The sequence below is a fragment of the Urocitellus parryii genome, chromosome X, assembly GCF_045843805.1.
Source record: "Urocitellus parryii isolate mUroPar1 chromosome X, mUroPar1.hap1, whole genome shotgun sequence".
Taxonomy (NCBI): domain Eukaryota; kingdom Metazoa; phylum Chordata; class Mammalia; order Rodentia; family Sciuridae; genus Urocitellus; species Urocitellus parryii.
This window is the reverse complement of record NC_135547.1, coordinates 92,052,282-92,077,956: the sequence shown is the minus strand read 5'-3', so window position 1 is coordinate 92,077,956 and position 25,675 is coordinate 92,052,282. Positions and strand designations below refer to the sequence as shown.

The window sequence follows — 25,675 nt, the reverse complement described above, 5'->3', positions numbered from 1 at the left end:
TTCTCCTTTGATTAGCTTTTCCTTTAGTGTAATACCTCCCTCTGCTGATTTTCGTTATTGTTTTTCAATTCCTCTTCATGGAACATTTTGCCGAGGATGTACTGTAGTGCAGGCTTTTGAGCTGTAAATCTTTTAACTTTTGTTTATTATGGAAGGTTTTTATTTCATCATTAAATCTAAAGCTTAATTTCGCTGGATATAAGATTCTTGGTTGGCATTCATTTTCTTTCAGAGCTTGATATATGTTGTTGTAGGATGTTCTAGATTTCAGAGTCTGGGTTGAAAAATATGCACATAATCTAATTGGTTTCCCCCTGTATGTAATCCGATTCCTTTCTCTCATGGCTTTTAATATTCTCTCCTTATTCTGTATATTCGGCATATTCATTATAATGTGATGTGGTGTGGATCTGTTGTAATTTTGTACATTTGTTGTCCTGTAAGCCTCTTGAATTTGGTTTTCCAATTCATTCTTCATGTTTGGAAAATTTTCTAATATTATTTAATTGAATGGATTGCTTATTCCTTTGGTTTGGTACTCTATGCCTTCCTTTATACCAATAACTCTTAAATTCGGTCTTTTTATGCTATCCCATATTTCTTGAATGTTCTGCTCATGGTTTCATACCATTTACACTGTGTGGTCTATGTTCTTTTCAAGATTAAAAACTTTGTCTTCATTGTCTGAGGTCTTGTCTTCCAAGTGGTCTAATCTGTTGGGGATGCTTTCAACTGAGCTTTTAATTTGGTTTATTGTTTCTTTCATTTCAAGGATTTCTTTTTTTTTTTTAGAACCTCTATCTCCCTATTTTGCTTCCTGTATTTATTTATGTATCTCTTTGTCAAAATGATCTCTTGCTGTGTGTATTTGTTCTCTTATAACATCCTTTAATTCACAGAACATTTTAATTATGAACATCCTGAACTCGTTCTCTATCATTTCTTCTGCTGTGCTGGCCATGGATTCTAATAATGTGGTATCTTGATTTGTTTGGGCACTTTCTTCCCTTGTCTTTTCATATTGCTTGTGTGTCTTCCCTGCTAGCACTGTGGATCTGAGGTGTCACCGTTTTTACCCTATAGGCTTATAGTGCCCCTGTAGGGTTTCAATACCTCTCTTTTGAGGTGAAGGACAATGTTAATAGATCACAATATAAACAATAAACACCTTAAAAACAAACGTTTGCTATTAAGACTTTCACAGTTTGGTCACAATGTACAGAAATGGTGAATTCAATTATCATCTATAATATACTCAGTAGGTTTGTAAAATGTTTATAGTTTCTGATGGTGGACAAAGAACCAGGGGGTGAGGAGTAGGATGATATGCTGAGCAAATAGGAGGTGAGGATATAGAGTTATTATATCTTAGGAAGATTGAAAGAGAAATCTAAAGAGGAAGATTAGTAGCAGGAGAAGAGAGAGGAAGTAACTTTGGGTAGAGAAGTAAGTGGGAAGACAGTAGAGTACTGAAAACAAACACACATATATATTAAGAAAAATAAAAAGACTAAATTAGTAGAAATTGGTGGAAAAAAATAAAAAAGAGACAACAAACAAACAAAAAAGAACATACAACACAACTGTAATATACTCTTCAGATGTCCCTGTCCTCAGAATCCTAATTCATGCAAAGTACTTGGTTTCACATATGTTGGGGAAGTGAGGTTGGGAGAATAGAAGGAGAAGAAGAAAAAAAAAAACTCTTAGGGCAGAGACAGGGATTGATTTGGTTGGAGATCAGTAACTTTCCTCCTTCCCTTCTCATCCAATAGGTGGGGTCATCTGTTGTTAGCTGTATCTCCACCCTTAGGATGGTGAAGGTAACCAGGGTGTCACTGTGCTGGGCTAGTGGCTGCTGGGGAGATGGGGGAGTTAGAAACTGGGTACCTGGCCAGCTGGAGTTTCAAACTTGGAGGTGCCCCCACTGAAGATGATGATGAAGGTGGCCCAAGGTTCAGGTGCCTGCTTTCAGAGGTGGAGTGTCAGGTTGGATGGGGGAAGCCCAGTGATGGTTTTGGACAAGAAGTTCAGAGGAGTCCTGTGGTGTGCAGTGTGTGGCTGCTGGCTGACTTCAGAGCCTGTGTGACATTCTCAGGTGCAGGCAGGTGACTGTGCATAAGGGGCCTATCTGTGCTGCTGTAGAGTACCAAGATGGCGGTGAACCGGGGAGCCCCACGTTGGTAGATGGGGGTCCACATGGGAATGGCAGCTAGAGTTCCTGTGTGTGAGAAGCTGCTGAGTGTCCTGTGTGGGAGCAGCATCCTTGATTTCTGCTCAGGTGGTAGCTGAAAGTTCTGTGGGAGTGCTGCCACCAATGGTCCCCGCTTGGGCACCCGGTAGTCCTGCGTGGGCGAGAGGTTGGGAGACCTACTCTGAGCTGAGGCCTGGGGCCCTGGGCAGGCATGGTGACTGCAGGAGCAGGAGTATCCCTTGCAGAGAAGCAGTATTCTCACTTCTTGAGTCCCGAGTCACAGAATGCTGCCCGCTCTGTCCCACCATCTTGGATCCTGCAGCAGAGTCTGTAATTCCATAGATCTGAGCTTGGCTGTAAGCCTGCCTCTAATTGGCAGAAAGTCAACCTTTCTAAGGCAATTCTTCTTTGGGGAGTGAGTCTCCTTACCTATAAAATGGAGAGAATGCATTTTACCTCACAGATGGTTGTGAGGACATAAGGAAATACTGTATGCTAATTGTGTAAAGCCTAATTGGACACATGACTTATGGTTACATGTTGGAAACTATTTTTTCCTTTCACTTTTTTCTAAATTGATCTTAAGCCCTGACATATACTGTAAAACAATAGCCAGGGGCTTAGGGTGCCTCTAGATCTGGACTCAAACACTAGCTCAACAAACCATTAGCTGGGTGACTTGCAGCAAGGTTTCTCTCAGCCTTCTTCACCTATATAGCTGGCTTCTTCAGAGAGTTGTTGTGAAGATTGTACTGTACACATTGTTATTATATAAAATTACATATATACATATACACATACATACACACACACACACACAAGTAAGGAATAAGATCAGATGATTTACAGTGGGCAAACCCTGAATAGCGAAAATTGTATAAATATATAATAAAAATCAGAAAAATGCAATTGAAAATCATACGATATGATTCCACATCTACTGGATTGGCAGTACAATAAAAGTCTGACTGTATTAAATTTAAAGTGAGAGAGAACATCTGTAATTATCTTATACTGCTGGCAGGAATGTAATTTGGAACAATTGTGTTAAAGGACAATTTTTGCATTGTCTCTGGTAAAGTTGAAGGTGTTCAATTCAGTAAAGCTATTTGTAGAGTAACAGTTTTTAGATATTTTTGTCAGTGACTCACCAAAATTAATACATTTTCCATTGTATCTCAGAACAAACAGAAGCACGTGCACACACATATATACCTAAAGTAAATGTTTCCTGAAAAAATACTGATAACATATTAGGAGAGACAATATATCATGATGTGTGAGAATATAGCTCTGGAACTAGAATCCTAAGTTTAAATTCCAGCTCCACCATTTGTTAGCTTGACCTTGGGCAATTCACTCAATTTTTTTGTGCTCCAGTTTCTTCATCAGTAAAGTAGAAATCATAGCCTAACTCTGCTTCAATTTTCTAACAGGTAAAATGAGATTATGTGGGGATCAACTAAGTTAATTCATATACAGCACTCAAAAGAGTGCTTGGCATAACGTAGGTACTAGATGTAGGTTAGTTATGATTACATTTGATCCAAGCTGCACACCCCACAAAGCTAAGCCTCAGCCTGATGCGACAGTTCCAGCCTTGTGAGCTGTGGAGGGGCAGCCAAGAGGCTCTTCTGTCCTCAGTATCCACACCATTCCCCCTTTCCCTCTGAACCCCTTCTCTGACTCTCTGACATTCCTTTGTCATTTGACCTCTGCCTTTTACCCACTTAAGCACCCTACTTTCTATTCAACATAAATGATAAAAGAATAGGTTGTCAGAACAACTAATGAGGGGTCGGTCTATAGGGTTTGGAGCATGGTTTTTGTCCATTTCAGTGTTTTTTGAATAGGGGTTGCATCTGTCAGGAATATTTCCCTTTAAGTAGCCATGTCTTTAAGTAGCAGGCATCTAAAACAGGATCAAAGCAAGTACAAAGATAAAACATATCACACAGAAAAGAGCAGGATTTGGGGTTTAATTCCTGGTTCTACTGAGACCAGAGATGATACCGGTGTTGAAAATCACATCTGGATCCCATTCCCTGGTGTGGAAGATTGAGCACCTGAGAAATGCTGAGCCATGAGTAAAAAGTTTTATTTAAAGGATAGAACATCCTCTGCAGAGGAGAAGGTCCAAATTGGTGCCTGAGGGAATGGAGGTGTCCTGGCCCTTTTATAGATTTTAGATTTCCTTTATTCTCATTCTCCTCTGCATCCTGCCATGGGACCCCAAAGGTGGAGTGATCCAAGGTCCAAAGGAAGCCACCAAGGGGTACAGGCAGGAAGGGACCACCCAGGGGCTACTCATTAACAACCCCTTGCTGGGAGGAACAATTCCCTGGAGGCAGGTAACTTTGGCTACAGATTGGAGGAGGGGGAAGTGCTCTGGAAGTATTAGCATTTTATTTCCTTTGAATCAGCCCCATCTTCCTGACCCAATCATTTGTTATCTACACTGACTGTTCTTTGGCCCCAGCCTCATTACCATTTTGGGACTGTTGATTTGGGTTTTCATTCCTGGTTCTACCATTTTGAGACTGTTGCTTAACCTTTTTATATCTCCATTTTCTTAACTGTAAATTGGGGATACTCCTTACCTTCCAGAATTATGATGATATCCAAATGAAATAATGTATAATGTGTCTGCATCTAGATAATCTTCAATGAGTGGTGTTAGCTTTTCATCACTGTAACCAAAATACCTGTCAAAAACAACTTAAAGAAGAGATTTATTTTGACTCATAGTTTCAGAAATTTCAGTCAATTCCATTGCTGTGGGCCTAAGGTGAGAGAAAACATCTAGGCAGAAGGGAATGGCAGAGGAAGGCTGTTCAGGAAAGACAGAGGGAGGAAGGGGAAAGAGACAAGCTATAGTCCCCAGGGGCATGTCCCCAGTGACCTCCTTTTCTAACTATGCCCACCTGCATGCAGATTCTACCCCCTCACAGTAGACCATTCAGCTATCAATAGAGTAATCCACTGATAGGATCAGAGCTCTCATGATCCAAGCACTTCCAAGAGCTCCACCTCTGCACATTGCTGCACTGGTGACCACGCCTTCAACACATGAGCTTTTAGAGGACATTTCAGGAATGAACCATAACAAAGGGCAAATTCTTGTCATTAATAACCTGCAATTCTAAATTTTATGTTAAATGTAACTGCGTGAAGGAAATATCTGCTCAGCCCCCTTCTAAAGTTCACCAGAAACTTTATTCCATCTCTTCACACATCAAGCCTTCAGGAAACTCTCTTGGATAAATAGGTCCACTTTCTTATTTTCAGAAAAGACCCCCATCCAAACCCCATTCTTATCACCAGAATTGATAGGATCTGACATGATTATTTCCTGGAAATGGCTCCCTGGTCTTCCCAAAGTATGCTACTATGCCCACCCCCCAGAAGAGGGCACCAAGTGTCCTTATGACCTTGTTGTTGGGGTTGAGGGTGGAAGTGCAGGTGTGAGTTGTAGGTGGGTAGGATGGGATCTACTAAGGGGTATTTACCAGCCCTCCATGGTTTAGAAAAAAATAGCAATTTAGGAGGTGGTTATTGGTACAACAAAAGGGGTTCCTGGCACAACAAAATGGGTGAGTCACCACAAGATGCTCAGAGCAGCAAGAACCCGTAATGCACAGTGTGGGTTAATTTGTCCTTTCCCCTTTTCAAACCCAACATACTGGACAAACTGAGATTATGTATTGAATTTCCCAAAAAACAGAATTGTATTTAATTTTGGAGATGGTGGCTATCATATTAAGTACAAGTACATAATGGAATCCTTCTTTTATATGATTATAATTTATGTTTTCTTGCAACTGTATTCATTCAACAGGTGTTCAGAATGCAGGCCCTGATCCAGACAGCCTGGGTTCAGATACTCACTCTACCATTTAACTAGCTTGGCGATTCTCTGTGCCTCAGCCTCTTCATCTAATATCAAGGATGATAATAGCACCAAGTAAGAGGGCTGTTGTGAGGATGAAATGAGTTCATGCATGTAATAAGAATGCTGAGTTCTAGGTACTCTGCCCAACCCTGGATGTATGCAATTTAATAAGACAATTTTCCTGTGTCTGCAGCACTCCCAGGCATTATGCTAGGAACTGGGGTCAACTGGGGAACACCAAGATAAAAATAGTTTCTATCTAAAGAAGATAGCAAACCTGAATAGGGATAAAATAGATAGGAAACATTTTCCATAACCATGACATTTCCTCTGATTACTATTCTCAGTTCCTGAAAAATGGGCCTATTTCTTAGTCATGTTTTATTTTTCTTTCTTTTTTTAAATGTTATTTTTAGTTGTTGATAGAGCTTTATTTTATTTATTTATATGTGGTGCTGAGAATCAAACCCAGTGCCTCACACATGCCAGGCAAGTGCACTACCTCTGAGCCTGAGCCCCAGCCCTCATGTTTTATATTTCAAAATTCCTTTTCCATAAAACAAAAGAATAGGTGTTACGGTTTAGATGTGAGATGTCCTCCAAAAGCTCATGTGTGAACCAGAGCAAGAAAGTTGAGAGGTGAAGTGATTGGGTTATGAGAGTCTTAACCTAATCAGTGCATCAATCCTCTGATAGGTGTGGCACCTATAGACAAATTGGGTGTGGCTGGAAGAGATGGGTCATTGGGGTTTATATTTTGTCCTTGGTGAGGGGGCTCTTTCCCTTCTCTTCCCCTCCCTCTCCCTTCTGGTGCAATGTCCCACTCTTCCACCATGATGCCCTGCCTTACCTTGGGTCCTGAAGAACGGAGTGAGAACTCTGAAACTGTGAGCCCACAAAAACACATTTCCTCCTAACATTGTTCTTGCCAGGTCTTTTGTTCACAGCAGCAACAAAAGTGACTAAGATAGTAGGGTATATTTTATGAAAATATTTATTGACTTGGCACTGATTGGGCTATGTCATATGTTATCTCTCAATCTTCATATCAAATCTGTAAGTGTTGTTATTTTAATTTACAGGTGAGAAAGTTGAAAATCAGAAAAGGTATCTGGCCCAAGGTTACACAGCTCGTGAATGGTGGACTACACTGAAATTTGGACCCATGGAAAGCTGACCTCAGAGTCCCTCTCCTTGGACTGTGGAGGCTGCTATAGAAGCTGACAATGAGAATTTAGCCCATTTAAAAGGCACAGTTCCCCCATAAGATGGCACCAGGAAGATTTCTAAATGTGGTGCTGAAGCATAGGCTTTACAGAATCCAATATCATTCCTATCTTATTTATTTTTTAGGTGTTCAACAAATATCTATGAAACAAGTGGTTGCAATAGAATTTAACATTTTTTTGCAAAAATTCAGGCTGATGGGCTTTTCTGTTGTTGTTCTTTTTAGTTTTTCATGACAGTAGAGTGTATATGTGTGTGTATATATATATTCTATGTATGTATGAATATGAATGCATAGAATATATATCAGTATATATGTATGCATATTAATACACACACAGAGAGTATAACTTCTTCTTTTAGTATAACTTATTCTCTTTAGGATCCCACTTTTTTGGTTGTACATGATGTGGACTTGCTCTGGCCATGTATAAAAATACAAAGTTAGAAAAGTTATGACTGATGAATTCTACAGTCTTTCCTATTCCCTTCCCTCGTTTCCCTTTGTCTAAGCCAGTGGATTTCTATTATTCCCCTTTGATGGGCTAACTCTTGCTGGAGCTGTGATACAGCCTCAGAGAAAGCTCTCCTGGATGTTGAGGTAGAGGAAGATCTGAAATAATCGCATTCCTCTCTGCTTTCAACTCTGTTTTAGAACACTATCAATATTGCCTATATGAAAAAGTCCTGTAACCTTGTCAATCGTATAGATTCTAGAGGCCCCAGAGAGAGAAAGTGTCCCCTCTCTGCCATGCATAGGTATCAAGGTTCACTGCTCCCAGCACTTGAAAATGGGCATTGTGCCAGCCTCCCTAGCTGAAGACCAGGGCAGGCCTAACCCAATTGCCTAACCCAATTTGACTTAAAAGGAAGTCAAATCAGCCTTACCTCATTGAATGGACACTACAGCACACTCCTCAAGCCTCAGGGGTATGCCAAACATTGAGCTGGGTTCATGATAGTGAAACCCAATATAACAAGTAAAAATGGACAAAGGTCCTGAAGATGCAGAAGGCCTGTGTGGCTGGAGCACAAAGAAGAGAATGGGAGAAGGTTCCAGATGAGGACAGTATGGTAAGTGGGAGATGGAACATGCGTGGCCTTGTAAAGGATGCTGTTAGCCTTTGGTCTCTTTCTGAAAATTCAAGCAAGGTGGACAAATTAGAAAAAGTGCCACTTCTGGGTGGACACAGCTCCATGTGTATGTGGTTTAGCAGGCAGACACAGGCTGGCCCCCTTCATGAGGATCTTTGTGTACTGTACCTACTGCACGACAGTACACCATTTGCTACTGCCCTATTTGTCAAGTTTTTGTCCTTCTCTGCCCTAATCATACTGGCCTTCTGGTTTTCCTAATAAACTACATTTCCTGTTTGCTTTTGGGGGGGTGTTTTTTTTTTTTGGTTAGTTTGTTTTGGTTTTGGTTTTTGTACTAGGGGTTGAACCCATGGGTAATCGCTATATCCTGAACCCTTAATTTTTTTTTTTTTTTGAGATAGGGCCTAAGTTTGCACAGGCTGGCTTTGAACTTGCAATTCTCCTGCCTTAACCGTCCAAGTAGCCTGAATTACAAAACTACCTATTGCAAGGTAATGTAGATATCTCTGTATAATTTAATGTCATGAAATTTATTGTATACTGTCTCTTCTACCCCCAATACACTCTCCCCTCCTTTCCCACAGAGTATTTCCACTCAGCTTTTATATCTCAGCTCAAGCATCACTTTCTGCATGAAGCCTTCCCTAAGTCCTCACATTAGATCTAAAGAACATTTGCAGAAGATTTGCAATAAAGTTGACACTTGGATTGGGTTCTCAATTATGAGTAGGCTTTTGATAGGTGGAGAAAAGATGATATGCCATTAATGGTTCCATTCAGAAAATTCAAAATATTGCCCTGAATTGCTGGTTCATTTATTTATTTATTTTTTGTTGGGGGTTGAACTGAGGGCCTGGTACATGCTGGGCAAATGTTCTACCCCTGAGCTACATCCTCAGGTCTCTGTCCAAAAAAATTTAAAGATGGATTGAAGAGACCTTGAAAGGCTCTCCAGGACTCTTAAATAAGAGTTGGGCAGCAGTTTTAAGGAGCACATTCAGATACAACAACTCATTCCTATCAGCTACTGAATACTGGATCCTTTGCACATGTTACTTGATTAATTACAACTAGTAGTTATTGGTATTGCTGTTTTGCAGAAATGGGAACTGGAGTTAAAATTAGTTAATTGATTTAAACTGAGTCAAACAACTATAATGGACTGTCTGTCCATGTGCACTCTGGTCTCCTAACTCTACATCCAGGGTTTTTCTCATACCTTGGGGGAGTCTTTGCTTGTCTTTCACAATATGCTTTAGGCTTGGCTTTCCATCTGGGGTCTCTAGGATTTAGTTTTCCATGTAAGAATAGAGAAATTTTAATCCAAACCATCCCTACAAAAGTTTCCAATAGCATTCCTGGGATTCTTGGGCTGGAGGATCTCTCAAAACTGTGATCTGGAAATAGAACCTTGTAAACTTTAGCATGAGAGTGTGAAATTTTAATTCTCATCATTGCTTAGAAACCATAACCACTCCCAGGGCAACCAAAAGAGCTTGCCTACATTTAGCCAAGTAAGCAAACAAGAGCTAAGCATGATACTCTCTGAAGAGCCTTTTGACCTTCTCGTGAACAGCATTAGCTTGTGTAGCCATTGGAGTTTTGGGTCATCTCTGGATAATCAAATCATTAGTAAACAATTAACCATATTCCCAACTCTCACTCTCTGGTCCTAGTAGCCATTTATGTCGTTTTCAATTTTTATACTAAAGGAAATGACCGGACAACTGACTTCCTGCCCTAGATATAGGGAAGCTAGACTTTTCCCCTAAGTCCTAGAGTTTGGATGCGTCATTTCCACTCCATGTTCTAGTATGTGTCAGCTTCCCAGGCAATGGGCAAGGCTGAATATTAACAGAACCTGGTCCAGAGGAACTCAACTCAGTACAGGGAAGATATTGTGGATACTTGGGACAGAGGAGAAAGAGGTTGCAAGTATATTACAAAAATACTAGAAGAGGGCTGGGGTTGTGGCTCAGTGGTAGAGTGCTTGCCTAGCATGTGTGAGGCACTGGGTTTGATTCTCAGCACTGCATATGAATAAACAAAACAAAAAAAAAGTCCATTGACAACTAAAACCAAAAAAAACTAGAAGAGTTCAAAGCTTCCTAACACAAAAGCATGATTAATGTTTAAGGAGATAGAAATGCTAATTACCCTGATTTGATCTTTACACATGTATCTAATTATCACCCTGCAACCCATACATATGTACAATTATTATGTGTCAATGAAAACTAGAAACAAATAAATCTTTTTAAAAATGTAAAAATAATTTAAAATTAAGAAATATTTTTAAAACTTAAAGATAATTTAAAAATTAGGAAGTAAAAGAAGGTCCGGGGGATATAGGTCAGTAGTAGAGCACTTGTTTAGTGTGTGGAAGGCTCTAGGTCCCATTCCCAGCACTGCATACCACACACACAAAAAGGCTTCTTTAAGGACTCAGCAGCTGTTTTGCTCTGTAGGTCTGTAGGCCCTGTGTTCCTCTCAAAGCCAGTGTCCAGTTTGATGTTAAAAAGGAAAATACCGGGGGATCCAACATGGCGGCCGGCGAGCAGGCAGCATTTTCTATACCTCCGCAGTAACGGGATCAGAGAGACACATAAATACACTTGCATGGGACCTGCTGAGGAACTTCTAACAATATTCCACCGAAAGGAGACCTGCCGATAACTAGTAAGTCTGTGTGAGGGGTCAGTTTGTCCCAGGCGAGTGAATCTCGGCAACGCGGATCAGGGACACAATCCCGCCGGCCGCGGCGGCGGCCGGACTGGGCCCCGCAGGCCTGAGTCTGTGAACTGCCTCTGGCGGTTCAGTGCTACGATCCACACTCCCACCACCCCACCCCACCCCCAGCCAGTTCGGAACAACGCGGATCAGGGACACAATCCCGCCGGCCGCGGAGGTGGCCGGACTGGGCCCCACAGGCCTGAGTCTGTGAACTGCCTCTAGCGGTTTGGCGCTAGGACATTTGCAGCGCTTAGTGCTGAGTTCCAGCTTTGAGACAGAGGAGAGAAGCGGTCCAGTTTGGTTCCAGACACCGGTCGGACCACAGAGGAGGACAGCAGCCGCCATTTCGGAGAGATGATGTAATCATCCCCATGTTCTACTGATCTCAGCTCATTCAGCTACGGAACAGGTGATTTCAGGCTGGTATTTGCCTGCGTCTAGCAGACAGATTTCTTGCTCAGGCTCGGGACTGGGGATCTTGTGGAGAATACTCCTAGAGGCTCGTGCCTGGCAAGGCGTGGGCCGGGCACTGAGCAGCTGGATTCTGGTTCCTGGGGCTAACCTGGCCCAGGTCTGAGGAAACTGCGGAGACTGCCGGTGGAGGCCAGCTCCAAGTGGAGCGTGCGCTGAGCTTGGGGCGACTGGGTTCTGACTCCCGGAACAGTTTTGGCCTGGGGCTGGGGAACCCGTGGGGGTCGCTCGCAGGAGCCAGCTCCCAGCGGAGAGTGTATCGGGATCCGAGTGGCGGGGTTCTGGCTACCGAAGCTGCTTCGGCCCAAGGCTAGGGAATCAGCGGTGACTGCTTCTCAGTCAGGCTCCTGCTGGGTGCTGTGGGGCAGAGTGGAGCTTCCACCTGCGCCCAGAGCAGGCCAAGTGACCCGCCGGCGTGGTGTCATGACACACCAAAGGCAGCTGGGGCTGAAGAGAGTAGCCGCCCACGCCTAGAATAGGACCAGCGACCCCGAGGCGCGGTAGCCAAGTAACCTCATTTGGAGTAGGGGCTGTGCAGAGCTGCCATCTGAGCAAGCAGGGCAGGCAGACCTGCGGCCCACTGGCAAGACAGGCCAGGTAGCTTGCCAGCGTGGTGGACACGTAACACCGAGGCAGTCGCGTCACACTGGTTGGAGTGGGGGAGGAGCAGGGTTGCCGCCCGGGTCCGGAGGGGGCCCAGCGACCCGTTGGAGAGGTAGTCAGGTACCCACATTGGGAGTGGGGGCTGTGCAGAACTGCGACCCACCGGCCTAGAGGCCTGCCAGCGTGGTAGACACGTCACACCAATTGGAGTGGGGACCCAGCAGAGCCGCCACCCACATCCAGATCAGGACCAACGACCCCAGGGCATGGTAGTTACGTTACCACAATTAGAGTGGGGGCAGAGCAGAGCTGCCACCCGTGCCCGCAGGGGGGGCAGACCTGTGACCGATCAGCATGGTAGACAGACCACCCTAATTAGAGGAGGAGCACAGCCAATATCTGCCCTGCAAGGGAGGCTTCCCAACTATACAAGACCAACATAAATAAATAGGGGGTAAATTTCAAAAACACAACAGTTGCACCAAGCAGAAAGAAACGCGAGCAGTATGAAAAGACAAAGAAAGAAAGGATCACAAGCAATGCAGGTCAACTCAACTTTAGAAGAGGTAATAGCTGCAACAGATGGAATGTCAGATAAAGAGTTCAGGATATATATGCTTCAGATGATCTGGAGTCTCAAGGAAGACATGAGACAGCAAAATCAGACAATGAAAGATCACATTGACAAACAAATCCAGGAAGTAAAAGATCAATTTCACAGGGAGATAGAGGTAATAAAAAACAAACAAATAGAAATCCTAGAAATGCAGGAAACAATAAACCAACTTAAAAACTCAATTGAGAATACTACCAGCAGAGTAGATCACTTAGAAGAGAGAACATCAGACAATGAAGACAAAGTATTTCAACTGGAAAAGAACATAGACAGCTCAGCAAGTCTGCTAAGAAACCATGAGCAGAACATCCAAGAATTATGGGACAATATCAAAAGACCAAATTTAAGAGTCATTGGGATACAGGAAGGCACAGAGCTCCACACCAAAGGAATAAATAGTCTATTCAGTGAAATAATACGAGAAAACTTCCCAGACTTGAAGAATGAGACAGAATCCCAAATCCTAGAAGCCTACAGGATGCCGAATGTGCAAAATCATAAGAGATCCACACCTAGACACATTATAATGAAGATGTCCAACATACAGAATAAGGAGAAAATTTTAAAAGCTGCAAGAGAAAGAAAGCAGATTACATTTAGGGGTAAACCAATCAGGATAACAGCTGATCTCTCAACACAGACTCTGAAAGCTAGAAGATCCTGGAATAACATATTTCAAACACTGAAAGAAAATGGGTTCCAACCAAGAATCGTGTATCCGGCGAAATTAAGCTTCAGGATAGAAGATGAAATTAAAACCTTCCACGATAAACAAAAGTTAAAAGAATTCGCAGCTAGAAAACCATCTCTTCAAAAAATCCTTGGCAAAACATTACAGGAAGAGGAAATGGAAAATAACATTGAAAACCAACAATGGGAGGTAGGACAGTAAAGGGGGGAAAGTAGTCAAAGAGGATAACAAATCAGGTTTAGTAACATCAATAAACAAATATGGCTAGAAGAACAAACCATATCTCAATAATAACCCTAAATGTTAATGGCTTAAACTCACCAATTAAGAGACACAGGCTAGTAGAATGGATCACAAAACAAGACCCAACAATATACTGCCTATAGGAGACGCATCTGATAGGAAAAGATATTCATAGACTGAAGGTGAAAGGTTGGGAAAAATCATACCACTCATATGGACTGCAGAAACAAGCAGGAGTGTCCATACTCATATCTAATAAAATAGATTTCAAGCCAAAGTTAATCAAAAGGGATAAAGAAGGACACTTCATACTGCTCAAGGGAACCATACACCAACAAGACATAACAATCATAAATATATATGCCCCAAACAACGGTGCTGCTATGTTCATCAAGCAAACTCTTCTCAAGTTCAAGAGTCTAATAGACCGCCATACAATAATCATGGGAGACTTCAACACACCTCTCTCACCACTGGACAGATCTTCCAAACAAAAGTTAAATAAGGAAACTATAGAACTCAATAACACAATTAATAACCTAGACTTAATTGACATATATAGACTATACCACCCAACATCAAGTAGTTACACTTTTTTCTCAGCAGCACATGGAACCTTCTCAAAAATAGACCATATATTATGTCACAGGGCAACTCTTAGACAATATAAAGGGGTAGAGATAATACCATGCATCTTATCTGATCATAATGGAATGAAACTGAAAATCAATGATAAAAGAAGGAAGGAAAAATCAAGCATCACCTGCAGAATGAACAATAGGTTGCTAAATGATCAATGGGTTTTAGAAGAAATCAAGGAGGAAATTAAAAACTTCCTAGAGTTAAATGAAATCACAGACACAACATATCGGAATCTATGGGACACATTGAAAGCAGTTCTAAGAGGAAAATTCATTGCTTGGAGTTCATTCCTCAATAAAAGAAAAAACCAACAAATAAATGATCTCATACTTCATCTCAAAATCCTAGAAAAAGAAGAGCAAAACAACAGCAAAAGAAGTAGAAGGCAAGAAATAATTAAAATCAGAGCTGAAATTAATGAAATTGAAACAAAAGAAACAATTGAAAAAATCGACAAAACTAAAAGTTGGTTCTTTGAAAAAATAAATAAAATTGACAGACCCTTAGCCATGCTAACGAAGAGAAGAAGAGAGAGAACCCAAATTACTAGCATACGGGATCAAAAAGGCAAGATCACAACAGACACTTCAGAAATACAGATGATAATCAGAAATTATTTTGAATCCTTATACTCCAATAAAATAGAAGATAGTGAAGGCATAGATAAATTCCTTAAGTCTTATGATCTGCCCAGATTGAGTCAGGAGGATATAGACAACCTAAACAGACCAATAACAATAGAGGAAATAGAAGAAACCATCAAAAGACTACCAACTAAGAAAAGCCCAGGACCGGATGGGTATACAGCAGAGTTTTACAAAACCTTTAAAGAGGAACTAACACCAATACTTTTCAAGCTACTTCAGGAAATAGAAAAAGAGGGAGAACTTCCAAATTCATTCTATGAGGCCAACATCACCCTGATTCCGAAACCAGACAAAGACACTTCAAAGAAAGAAAACTACAGACCAATATCTCTAATGAACCTTGATGCAAAAATCCTCAATAAAATTCTGGCGAATCGGATACAAAAACATATCAAAAAAATTATACACCATGATCAAGTAGGATTCATCCCTGGGATGCAAGGCTGGTTCAATATACGGAAATCAATAAATGTTATTCACCACATCAATAGACTTAAAAATAAGAACCATATGATCATCTCTATAGATGCGGAAAAAGCATTCGACAAATACAGCATCCCTTTATGTTCAAAACTCTAGAAAAATTAGGGATAACTGGATCATTCCTCAACATTGTAAAAGCAATCTATGATAAGCCACAGGCCAGCATCATTCTGAATGGAGAAAAATTGAAGGCATTCCCACTAAGATCTGGTACAAGACAGGGATGCCCTCTGTCACCACTTCTGTTCAACATAGTCCTCGAAACACTGGCCAGAGCAATTAGACAGACGAAAGAAATTAAAGGCATAAAAATAGGAAAAGAAGAACTTAAATTATCACTGTTTGCAGATGATATGATTCTATACCTAGCAGACCCAAAAGGGTCTACAAAGAAGCTATTAGAGCTAATAAATGAATTCAGCAAAGTGGCAGGATATAAGATCAACACGCATAAATCAAAGGCATTCCTGTATATCAGCGACAAATCCTCTGAAACGGAAATGAGGACAACTACTCCATTCACAATATCCCCCCAAAAAATAAAATACTTGGGAATCAACCTAACAAAAGAGGTGAAAGATTTATACAATGAAAATTACAGAACCCTAAAGAAAGATATAGAAGAAGACCTTAGAAGATGGAAAAATATACCCTGCTCATGGATAGGCAGAACTAACATCATCAAAATGGCGATATTACCAAAAGTTCTCTATAAGTTCAATGCAATGCCAATCAAAATCCCAGCAGCATTTCTTGTAGAAACAGATAAGAGAATCATGAAATTCATATGGAATAATAAAAGACCCAGAATAGCAAAAACAATGCTAAGCAGGAAGTGTGAATCAGGCGGTATAGCGATACCAGACTTCAAACTATACTACAGAGCAATAGTAACAAAAACAGCATGGTACTGGTACCAAAACAGGTGGGTGGACCAATGGTACAGAATAGAGGACACAGTAACCAATCCACAAAACTACAACTATCTTATATTTGATAAAGGGGCTAAAAGCATGCAATGGAGGAAGGATAGCATCTTCAACAAATGGTGCTGGGAAAACTGGAAATCCATTTGCATCAAAATGAATCTGAATCCCTATCTCTCGCCATGCACAAAAGTTAACTCAAAATGGATCAAGGAGCTTGATATTAAAGCAGAGACACGGCATCTGATAGAAGAAAAAGTTGGTTATGATCTACATACTGTGGGATTGGGCTCCAAATTCCTCAATAGGACACCCATAGCACAAGAGTTAACAACTAGAATCAACAAATGGGACTTACTCAAACTAAAAAGTTTTTTCTCAGCAAAAGAAACAATAAGAGAGATAAACAGGGAGCCTACATCCTGGGAACAAATGTTTACTCCACACACTTCAGATAGAGCCCTAATAACCAGAATATACAAAGAACTCAAAAAATTAGACAATAAGATAACAAATAACCCAATCAATAAATGGGCCAAGGACCTGAACAGACACTTCTCAGAGGAGGACATACAATCAATCAATAAGTACATGAAAAAATGCTCACCATCGCTAGCAGTCAGAGAAATGCAAATCAAAACTACCCTAAGATACCATCTCACTCCAGTAAGATTGGCAGCCATTAGGAAGTCAAACAACAATAAGTGCTGGAGAGGATGCGGGGAAAAGGGCACTCTTGTTCATTGCTGGTGGGACTGCAAATTGGTGCAGCCAATTTGGAAAGCAGTATGAAGATTTCTTGGAAAGCTGGGAATGGAACCACCATTTGACCCAGCTATTCCCCTTCTCGGTCTATTCCCAAAAGACCTAAAAAGAGCATGCTACAGGGACACTGCTACATCGATGTTCATAGCAGCACAATTCACGATAGCAAGATTGTGGAATCAGCCTAGATGCCCTTCAATAGATGAATGGATAAAAAAAATGTGGCATTTATACACAATGGAGTATTACTCTGCATTAAAAAATGACAAAATCATAGAATTTGGAGGGAAATGGATGGCATTAGAGCAGATTATGCTAAGTGAAGCTAGTCAATCTTTAAAAAACAAATACCAAATGACTCCTTTGATATAAGGGGAGGAAACAAGGACAGGGTAGGGACGAAGAGCTTGAGAAGAAGATTTACATTAACAGGGTTGAGAGGTGGGAGGGAAAGGGAGTGAGAAGGGAAATCGCATGGAAATGGAAGGCGATCCTCAGGGTTATACAAAATGACATATAAGAGGAAAAGAGGGGTAAGACAAGACAATACAAATGGAAGAAATGATTTACAGTAGAAGGGGTAGAGAGAGAAAAGGGGAGGGGAGGGGAGGGGAGGGGGGATAGTAGAGAATAGGACAGACAGCAGAATACATCAGACACTAGAAAGGCAATATGTCAATCAATGGAAGGGTAACTGATGTGATACAGCAATCTGTATATGGGGTAAAATTGGGAGTTCATAACCCACTTGAATCAAACTGTGAAATATGATGTATTAAGAACTATGTAATGTTTTGAACGACCAACAATAAAAAAAAAAGAAAAAAAAGGAAAATACCTAGAACTTGGACCTAAGCCAAACCCTTGAGACCAATAGTGCGTGGTATATGAAACTTTGAAAAAAAAGAATACTCACTTTCTCTCTCTAAACAAATCCTTGACAATATCCTACTGAGTCAGATAAGACTAGGAATGCCTCTTTCTCACTTTTGACTTCTGGTGCCTGGAATAAGTGGGCAGATTGTTGTTGTTGTTGTTTTTTACTGTCCATAGAAGTGTTCCAGGGATGCAGCTCAGTGACAGAGCACTTTCCTAGTATGCACAAAGCCATGGGATTAGTTTCCAGGACCACACACACACACAGACGCACACACACAAACACATACTCATGCGCACACACACAAAATAGGTTGGATGCTATGGGGCCAGCTTGTGATCCTAGCAGGTTGGGAGGCTGAGGGAGGAGGATGGCAAGTTCAAAACTAGCCTCATCAACTTAGTGAGGCCCTGTCTCAGAATTAAAAACTAAAAATGCCTTGGGATGTGACTCAGAGTTTAAGCACCCATGGGTTCAATCCTGGTAAAAAATAAGTAAGTAAGTAAGTAAGTAAGTAAGTAAATAAATACATAAAAAATAAAGAGAGAAGATTAAGAGAGAGAGAGAGAGAGAGAGAGAGAGAGAGAGAGAGAGAGAGAGAGAGAGAGAGAGAAAAAGAAAGAAGGAGAGGGAGATTGATTTCCTTTCACTACTATTATGTCAAGACATCTGGAAAGAGCAGTGTTTACTGGAAGACAGAATCTGGGACATATCCACTGGGTCATGAGGTTTGGAAGCACAGATTTCTTATCACCGCTTTTCTGTCTTGAACCTTGAGGTTTAATGCTGCTTTTGAGCCATAATGAAAGTCCAACTCCCCCCTGTCATATTGAAACATAAACGTGAAGAAGAACAGGAGCTTGGGAATGGCTAAATTGATCCCATATAAACCAACCCTTTGCCTAACTTGTAGACAATCTGAAACTTCAGATCAATCCTGAAGTAGACCTCAAATGTTTTGAATTCTCAGAAGATGAAATTTTATTGTGTATAGTTTTGTTTGTTTGTTTGTTTCTTCATTCTCAGGTTAAAGAAAAGCTAGAGAAACCTCAGTGAGAGGTCTGGCGGCCAAAAGAGAACCAGAAAATCAGCCAGGAACAGTAGCACATACCTGGAATCCCAGCAGCCTGAGTGAGAGGCTGAATCAGGAGGATCATTGTCAGGTGCAGGGCAGGCTGAACTAAGTTGTCTGCAGGGTGGGCTGAATGAAAGTTAGCTGCACGATAACCCGGGTAATCACCCCCCTCTGTCTGGTCCTTTATCACCTGTTTGCATCAAGTCTGAACACTCAGCCTCACTCAAGGCTGAACCCCCACCCATCTGGTACAATGGAAAATTCACATCGGTCCCTTGCCCCATCTGCCTGAAGGCAGAAGATGACACCCTTAGCAACTACTTATGATCCAATCATTGTATGCCAGCAAGGCAGCTTGCAGACTCAGAGACCCCATTAGATTTTGGCTATAAGAACTCTCTCCTGCCAGGCCCCCCTCTCTTTCTCTCTCTCGCTTTCACTCCCTCTCCCTTTCACCCTCTGGTTCTTGCTCTCTCTTTCTTCTTTCTCTCTCTCTAACCCTCCTCCTCTTTCTCACTGCTGCAATAAAAATCTCTTTAAGTGTAGTGATCACATTGCTTTCACTTGTAAGTTCAAAGCCAGCCTCAGTAACTTACAGAGGGAGGCTCTCAGCAACTCAGCAAGACCCTGTCTCTAAATAAAATATAAAAAAGGGCAGGGATGTGGTTTACTGGTGAAGAGCCTCTGGGTTCAATCCCTAGTAACCCCCCCACCAAAAAAGAACCAGGAACTCTACTAACTCAGCTATAACCTGGAGGATGAAAATGGTTAGGAATGCTGTTGAGAACCCCACCAAGTTCTCAAAGGGAATTTTCAGTCTTTCAGATTACATCCTGCTGAAGGCTCCCAGATGCAAAATGCCCTTTCTCTTTAATAGAGGACTATATGCCTTTTGAGAAAAGCGTGTACTCATTCATTCCTACATATATTCACTGAATGAATATTTATTGACTGTCTGCTCTGTGTCAATTCTGTGTGTTGAGAACACAGACAAGTGCAGAACAAATAGTGTGCCTATCCTTGTGGAAATAAGGGTCAAGGGAAGACAGAAAATATATAAACAATCTCACAAATAATATGTAAAATTATTTGTTATGTTTCAGCTAAGCTATAAATGAATTAATTAATATTTTTTTAAAAAATGATAAGAGGGTCTGGGCATTTGGCTCTGTGGTGAAGCTTAGTATGTGCAAGGGCCTGCTTCCATTCCCAGTACCACACACCAGTTATGAGTGTAGTGAAAGAAAACTACAGGCCACCATGGGAACATAGTCTGACAGGGGAGAAGGTGATATGGAAGACCCAATTTACTGAGATGAGTCCAGAAAGGTTGGCCCAACAAAGTGATATTTAAGCTGAGACATAAAGGCTAAGTAGGAGTTCACCAGGTAAAGATTTGGGGAAATAAAACTCCCACAGGATGATACAACAGTATACAACTCTAGTGGGGGATAAAAAGACCTGAGTATCCTAAAGAAATCGAAAGAAGGCAAGTTTGGCATGAGTGCAGAACTTATGATTGTTTTATTTTATTCAAATCTTATCTTAATGATGTCCTTAGTTTTGCTCAACATGGTTCACACTGTGACTACTCGAGTAGACTTGCTAAAACACATCTGATCATGTCACAGTCCTGCTTAATGTATTTCAATTGTTCTCCACTACTTTCAAGATAAAGTCCCAAGAGCCCCCAAATGACAAACAAAGCCCTTCCTGATGTGACCCATAACTATCTCACAGGCCTCATCCATGTTCACACCCACATTTGCATCCTACGCTCCACTGGAGCAAAAGTACCAACTCTTCTTTGTTCCAGCCAAGTTCTCCTTTAATTCCCTCTGCTGTTTCTAGGCTGTTTGTCTTGCCTGTATACCTTCAGCTGAGGTGCTCAACAAAAATTTGTTAATGAAAGAATGAGTTTGCCTGTTTCATTGGCACTTTGGTAATATGCGTAGTAATGAATGAGACATTTATCTGGGGAAGCTGGGAAACATTTAAGTGGTGAGGTTTAAGGGAATCTCTGAGTTCCTTCCTTCATTGAATGATCACGCCTGTTAACCTGTCTCTGCACCTTATCCCATGAGAGTTTCACTTTCTGAACAAAGGGTTGGTGTTACTGTAAGTCCCTGAGGGAGGGATGAGGGCTACAAAGGAAAGAGGGGGTCCAGACAGAGAAACTAGAAGTGGAGATAGTTGATGGGAAAGAGCTAACAGTGCCAGTTTGCTCAAAACTCATCTTGTGATCACACAAGTGCAAAATTAAGCCAATCTAGCATATAACCAAGTAGAGGTTTTCCCTGCACTTGGTGATTTGGAACCTAAAATGTGCTTTGGGCAATTTTAACTACCCTAATTTTGAGCTAAAATTCAATTAAAATCACTTGTACTCCCCGTCCCACATGCCCAAGTTAGAGAATTAATTAGAAGGAGGAGGAGGAGTCAGGCCATTTACAGAAATAGGTTACTTCCAGAACAGCCCTTTGAGTTTAACATGAACATAGGTAGGTGGATTTAAAAAAGCCAAGTTCAGAAAATCCCAGGATTTTCAGTTCCTAGGGAGGGGGAGGGAGAGGCCTGCCTCACAGATTTCACAAACCTGGTAAACCAGCAAAGAATCTTCCATCTCTGGCCATGTTCAGGCCTACCAAGAAAGATGTCTAACTCGCTCAATCATCTGGGATTTTCTGGGATGGCTAGGATTGGTGTTTCCAGAATTCTAGTACCCAGGTCAAGAATCCAATTCTCCTACTAGAGCCTGTGTTACAACAGGAGATAGGGCTTTTTTTGATTGCTTTGTATGTTACTGGGGATTGAATTCAGGGCACTTTACCACTGGGTTACATCCCCAGCCCATTTTTATTTTGAGAGAGGGTCACACAAAGTTGCTGAGGCTGGCCTTGAACTTGTGATCCTCCTGCCTCATCCTCCTGAGTCGCTGGGATTACAGGTGTGCACCACTGTGCCAAGCACAACAGGAGATAGGGAGTAGAAAAGCCAAATCCCATTACACTTTCCCTCTGATACACTGCTCCCTGTCATCTAGTAAGCATCCCTAACTTCCACTGGCCAATTTAATCAATTCTTCATGGAAACAGGAAATTGGAGAACTGGATATGAGGCACATCTCTAAATCATAGACTATAAATAGCTTTATGGGCTTGTTTGAATGATCAGCTCCCATCAAAGTTGTTGAAGGGTAGTGGAAGGAATATGGACCTTGAACTCATTTCATTCAGATTCCATATTTGCTGGCTTATCAGCTACATTACCTTGGAAATGACCCTTGCTGAACGTTAATTCTCCTGACTGTAAAATGGAGTTAAAAGTGCCAACTTCACCCATGTTAGGATTAAATGCCTGACACTGAGGTTGTAATCAATCAATGCTAATTAATTTCCCCAAGTTGTGAGAAATGGTGGGGTGCTGCTAGGTGAATCCTGTCTGGAAGGACAAGGATTTTGAAATTCTGAGGTTTGAGGTAAGCAGAAAGAGTTTGGGTAAGTACTCAGATCTTATACATGGGATGCATATCAAGAATGATGAGAAACAACAGAACTATTGTCTGCATACCTTCTCTTTGGATAAGCTGAGTTTAGAGGGTGACATATAATCAGGAGTGTTAGCTTTTTGTCACTGTGACCATAAAATGTGATAAGAACCACTTAGAGAAGGAAAATTTTATTTTGGATCATGGTTTCATAAATTCATCCCATAGCCAATTTGAGTTACTCCCTTGCTCTGGGCCCAAGGTGAGGTAGAACTTCTTGGAAGGAGGGCGTTGGGAAGGCCAACTACTCACTCAGTGCAGAGAGAAGGGGAATTTCCCCAATCTAACCACTTTCCTTACCTTCCTCTTCCTACTTCCACTATGCAATGAAAGTGTTGTACAGACGACTATTTATGAACTATGGAGCTCTGGGTGCTCTCTGGAGAAAGGGACAGGAAGGTTAAGGTTGAGAGAGTGATGGACAGGGTGTCATTGGCTGAAAAAGGAACCCTGGAAAGGTGCGTTTCATAAAAAGGGGTGAGGTTCACCATGTATCTTGTGGGATTTGAAACTAGAATTTATAACCATTGCTTCATGGGGGTTGGAATTTTTGTTGACTGGTCCAGTTGCCTTAGGCACCTAAGTTAGATATTAAGAACACACGTTTATATTGAATGGCATGGATTGTTTATAGGATTGGTAAAGATTTTATGGTATGAGTAGAGCTGGGAGGACAGGAAAATAATTTTTACCATGGGTGATATTTAAATTGCTCAACTTGGTAAGTTGTAAGGAACTCTGTAAGTAGCCATCCTAACATGCTTCCTCTCAATATTCCCAGTCTTTGAGATATATTTCTCTTTTGTTTCCTTTCACCATCAAATGTCTGGCTTCATAATGACTTGTTCACTAACTCCTGCTCCTTCCAGTCAACCTAGACTATTATTTCACAGGTCTCAATGGCATACAAGTGGTTGAAATCTCTGCCTCCTTGGTTCTATAATGTTGCTGATTTCTTCCCCATTACAACTCTTACCCCTCCATGGGCTTCCATGGGCCAGCACATGTCAGACTCTCTTTGATTGGTGCTGACAGCTGCTTTTTCACCTGTCAAGACTCCATTTCCTCTCTGGCCCACTCAGTGCAGGTTTTCCTTATGATTCTCTCTCCAATAATTGTCTCTCTGCAGACTTTCTTTCCATTCTCATCCTCCCAACAGTAACCATCTTCTCTAATTTTGGTCTCCTTAGCTCAGACTCAAGCTCTGGTTAGTGTTCCCAAATGCAAGCTGGACATTCCTACCTCGACTTACTAGTGCCACTTATACTTCTGTACTAAGCACACATGTCTATCTCCCCAAGTAAGTTCCCTACCCTGCATTCCCTTACTCCCTTACATTATTGCCCCGCCCATATTCTCAGTCAAGAACCCAGTCACCCTTGACTCCTCTCTCTCCTTACTCTTCTGTTGATTCTTTTTTAAAAAAATTTTATTATTAGTTGTTCAAAACATTACAAAGCTCTTGACATATCATATTTCATACATTTGATTCAAGTGGATTATGAACTCTCCAACTGTTATCACTTTAAGTGTGGTTCTCATTACTTTTCCCTGAATAATGAGAATACCTTCTTTTTGGGGGCGTGGGTGTAGCAGGGATTGAACTCAGGCACTGGACCACAGAGCCACATTTCCAGCCCTATTTTGTATTTTATGTAGAGACAGGGTCTCACTGAGTTGCTTAGTGCCTGACTTTTGCTGAGGCTGACTTTGAACTTGTGATCCTCCTCCCTCAGCCTCCTGAGTTGCTGGGATTATATGTGTGTGCCACCATGCCCAACAATAACTTCTTTATATGATTTGTTATTGCAAAAATCAATTAATTTCTTCAACAACCATATATTGAGTCAATTATAGGATGCTATCCCTAGGTTTATATGAATCTTCTCTCAAGAAGCATTCAGTCTGAAAGGGAAGGTAGATGACTAAAAAGAAAATAATAAAAAAAATATGGAGAAAAGTGTGATGATATATACAAATTCAACAAACTGTGGTCACACAGAGTGACAGCCCCTCAACCCAGAGTGAAAGTTATGGAGAACTTCACAGACAAGATGATTCCAATAAACGCAGGAGATCATCTGGTACAGAAGGATAAGATGATATTCCAAGCAGAGAGATAAACATGAGAAAAATCATAAGAGACAGAGATGGCATGCACTCCATTTGGAGATGCAAGTTTTCAGAGATGACTAGAGTATAGCAGAAGTGGGTCAGGAAGCTAAAGAAGTTGACAGGGACATGATCATAAAAGGTCTAGTATCCCTGCTAGAGGTTTCCAAGAATGTAGGAAAACATCAAAATATTTTAATCATGAAAGCACAGATTTTATTTGTACTTGAAAAAGTCTTCCGTGGCAGTGGTGTGTACACTGAATTGAAGGAAGGCATTCCCAATGGAAATTCAATAATCATTTTTAGAAGCCTGAGAAAATAAAAGTAAACACTAAAATCATTAACAAAGTCATACAAAAGGTCATTTAATCAAGGTCAAGGAAGGCAGGCATGAGAAAATACCCCATGGCTAAACCCATCCTGATGTTAATTTGTGTCCACTTGACTGGGCCACAGAGTGCTCATACATTTGGTCAAACATACTGGGTATGTCTGTGAGGGGATTTGTGGTGAGTTAACAGTTGGTTAAATAGACTTAGGAAAGCATCTTTCCCTCACTAATGTTGGTGGGCCTCATCCAATCATTTGAAGACCTTGAATACAACCAAAAGGCTGACCTTCTGTGAGCTACAGGGCACTCCTCCTGTCTGGCTTCCTGAGCTGGGACATCTGTCCTTCCTGCCTTTTGATTCAACCTAAAACATCTGCTCTTCATGGATCTCAAGTCTGCCATTTCTTGGACTGGAACTTTCACAATTGACTCTCTTGGTTCTCAGGTCTTTGGACTCAGACCAAAGAATCAGAACTGCACTGATTCTCTGGGTCTCCAGT

At 41.3% G+C, this 25,675-nt stretch overlaps 1 protein-coding gene across 1 annotated transcript in view; it reads right to left on the bottom strand.

Annotated features, from left to right (window-relative positions):
• Bmp15 (bone morphogenetic protein 15) overlaps positions 1-25,675 on the bottom strand; it is a 166,602-nt gene that overhangs the window by 14,090 nt on the left and 126,837 nt on the right. Inside the window, 2 exon segments of the mRNA XM_077793655.1 lie at positions 1,891-1,965; positions 2,151-2,412. Of these exon segments, the coding sequence (XP_077649781.1) occupies positions 1,891-1,965; positions 2,151-2,412 (337 nt within the window).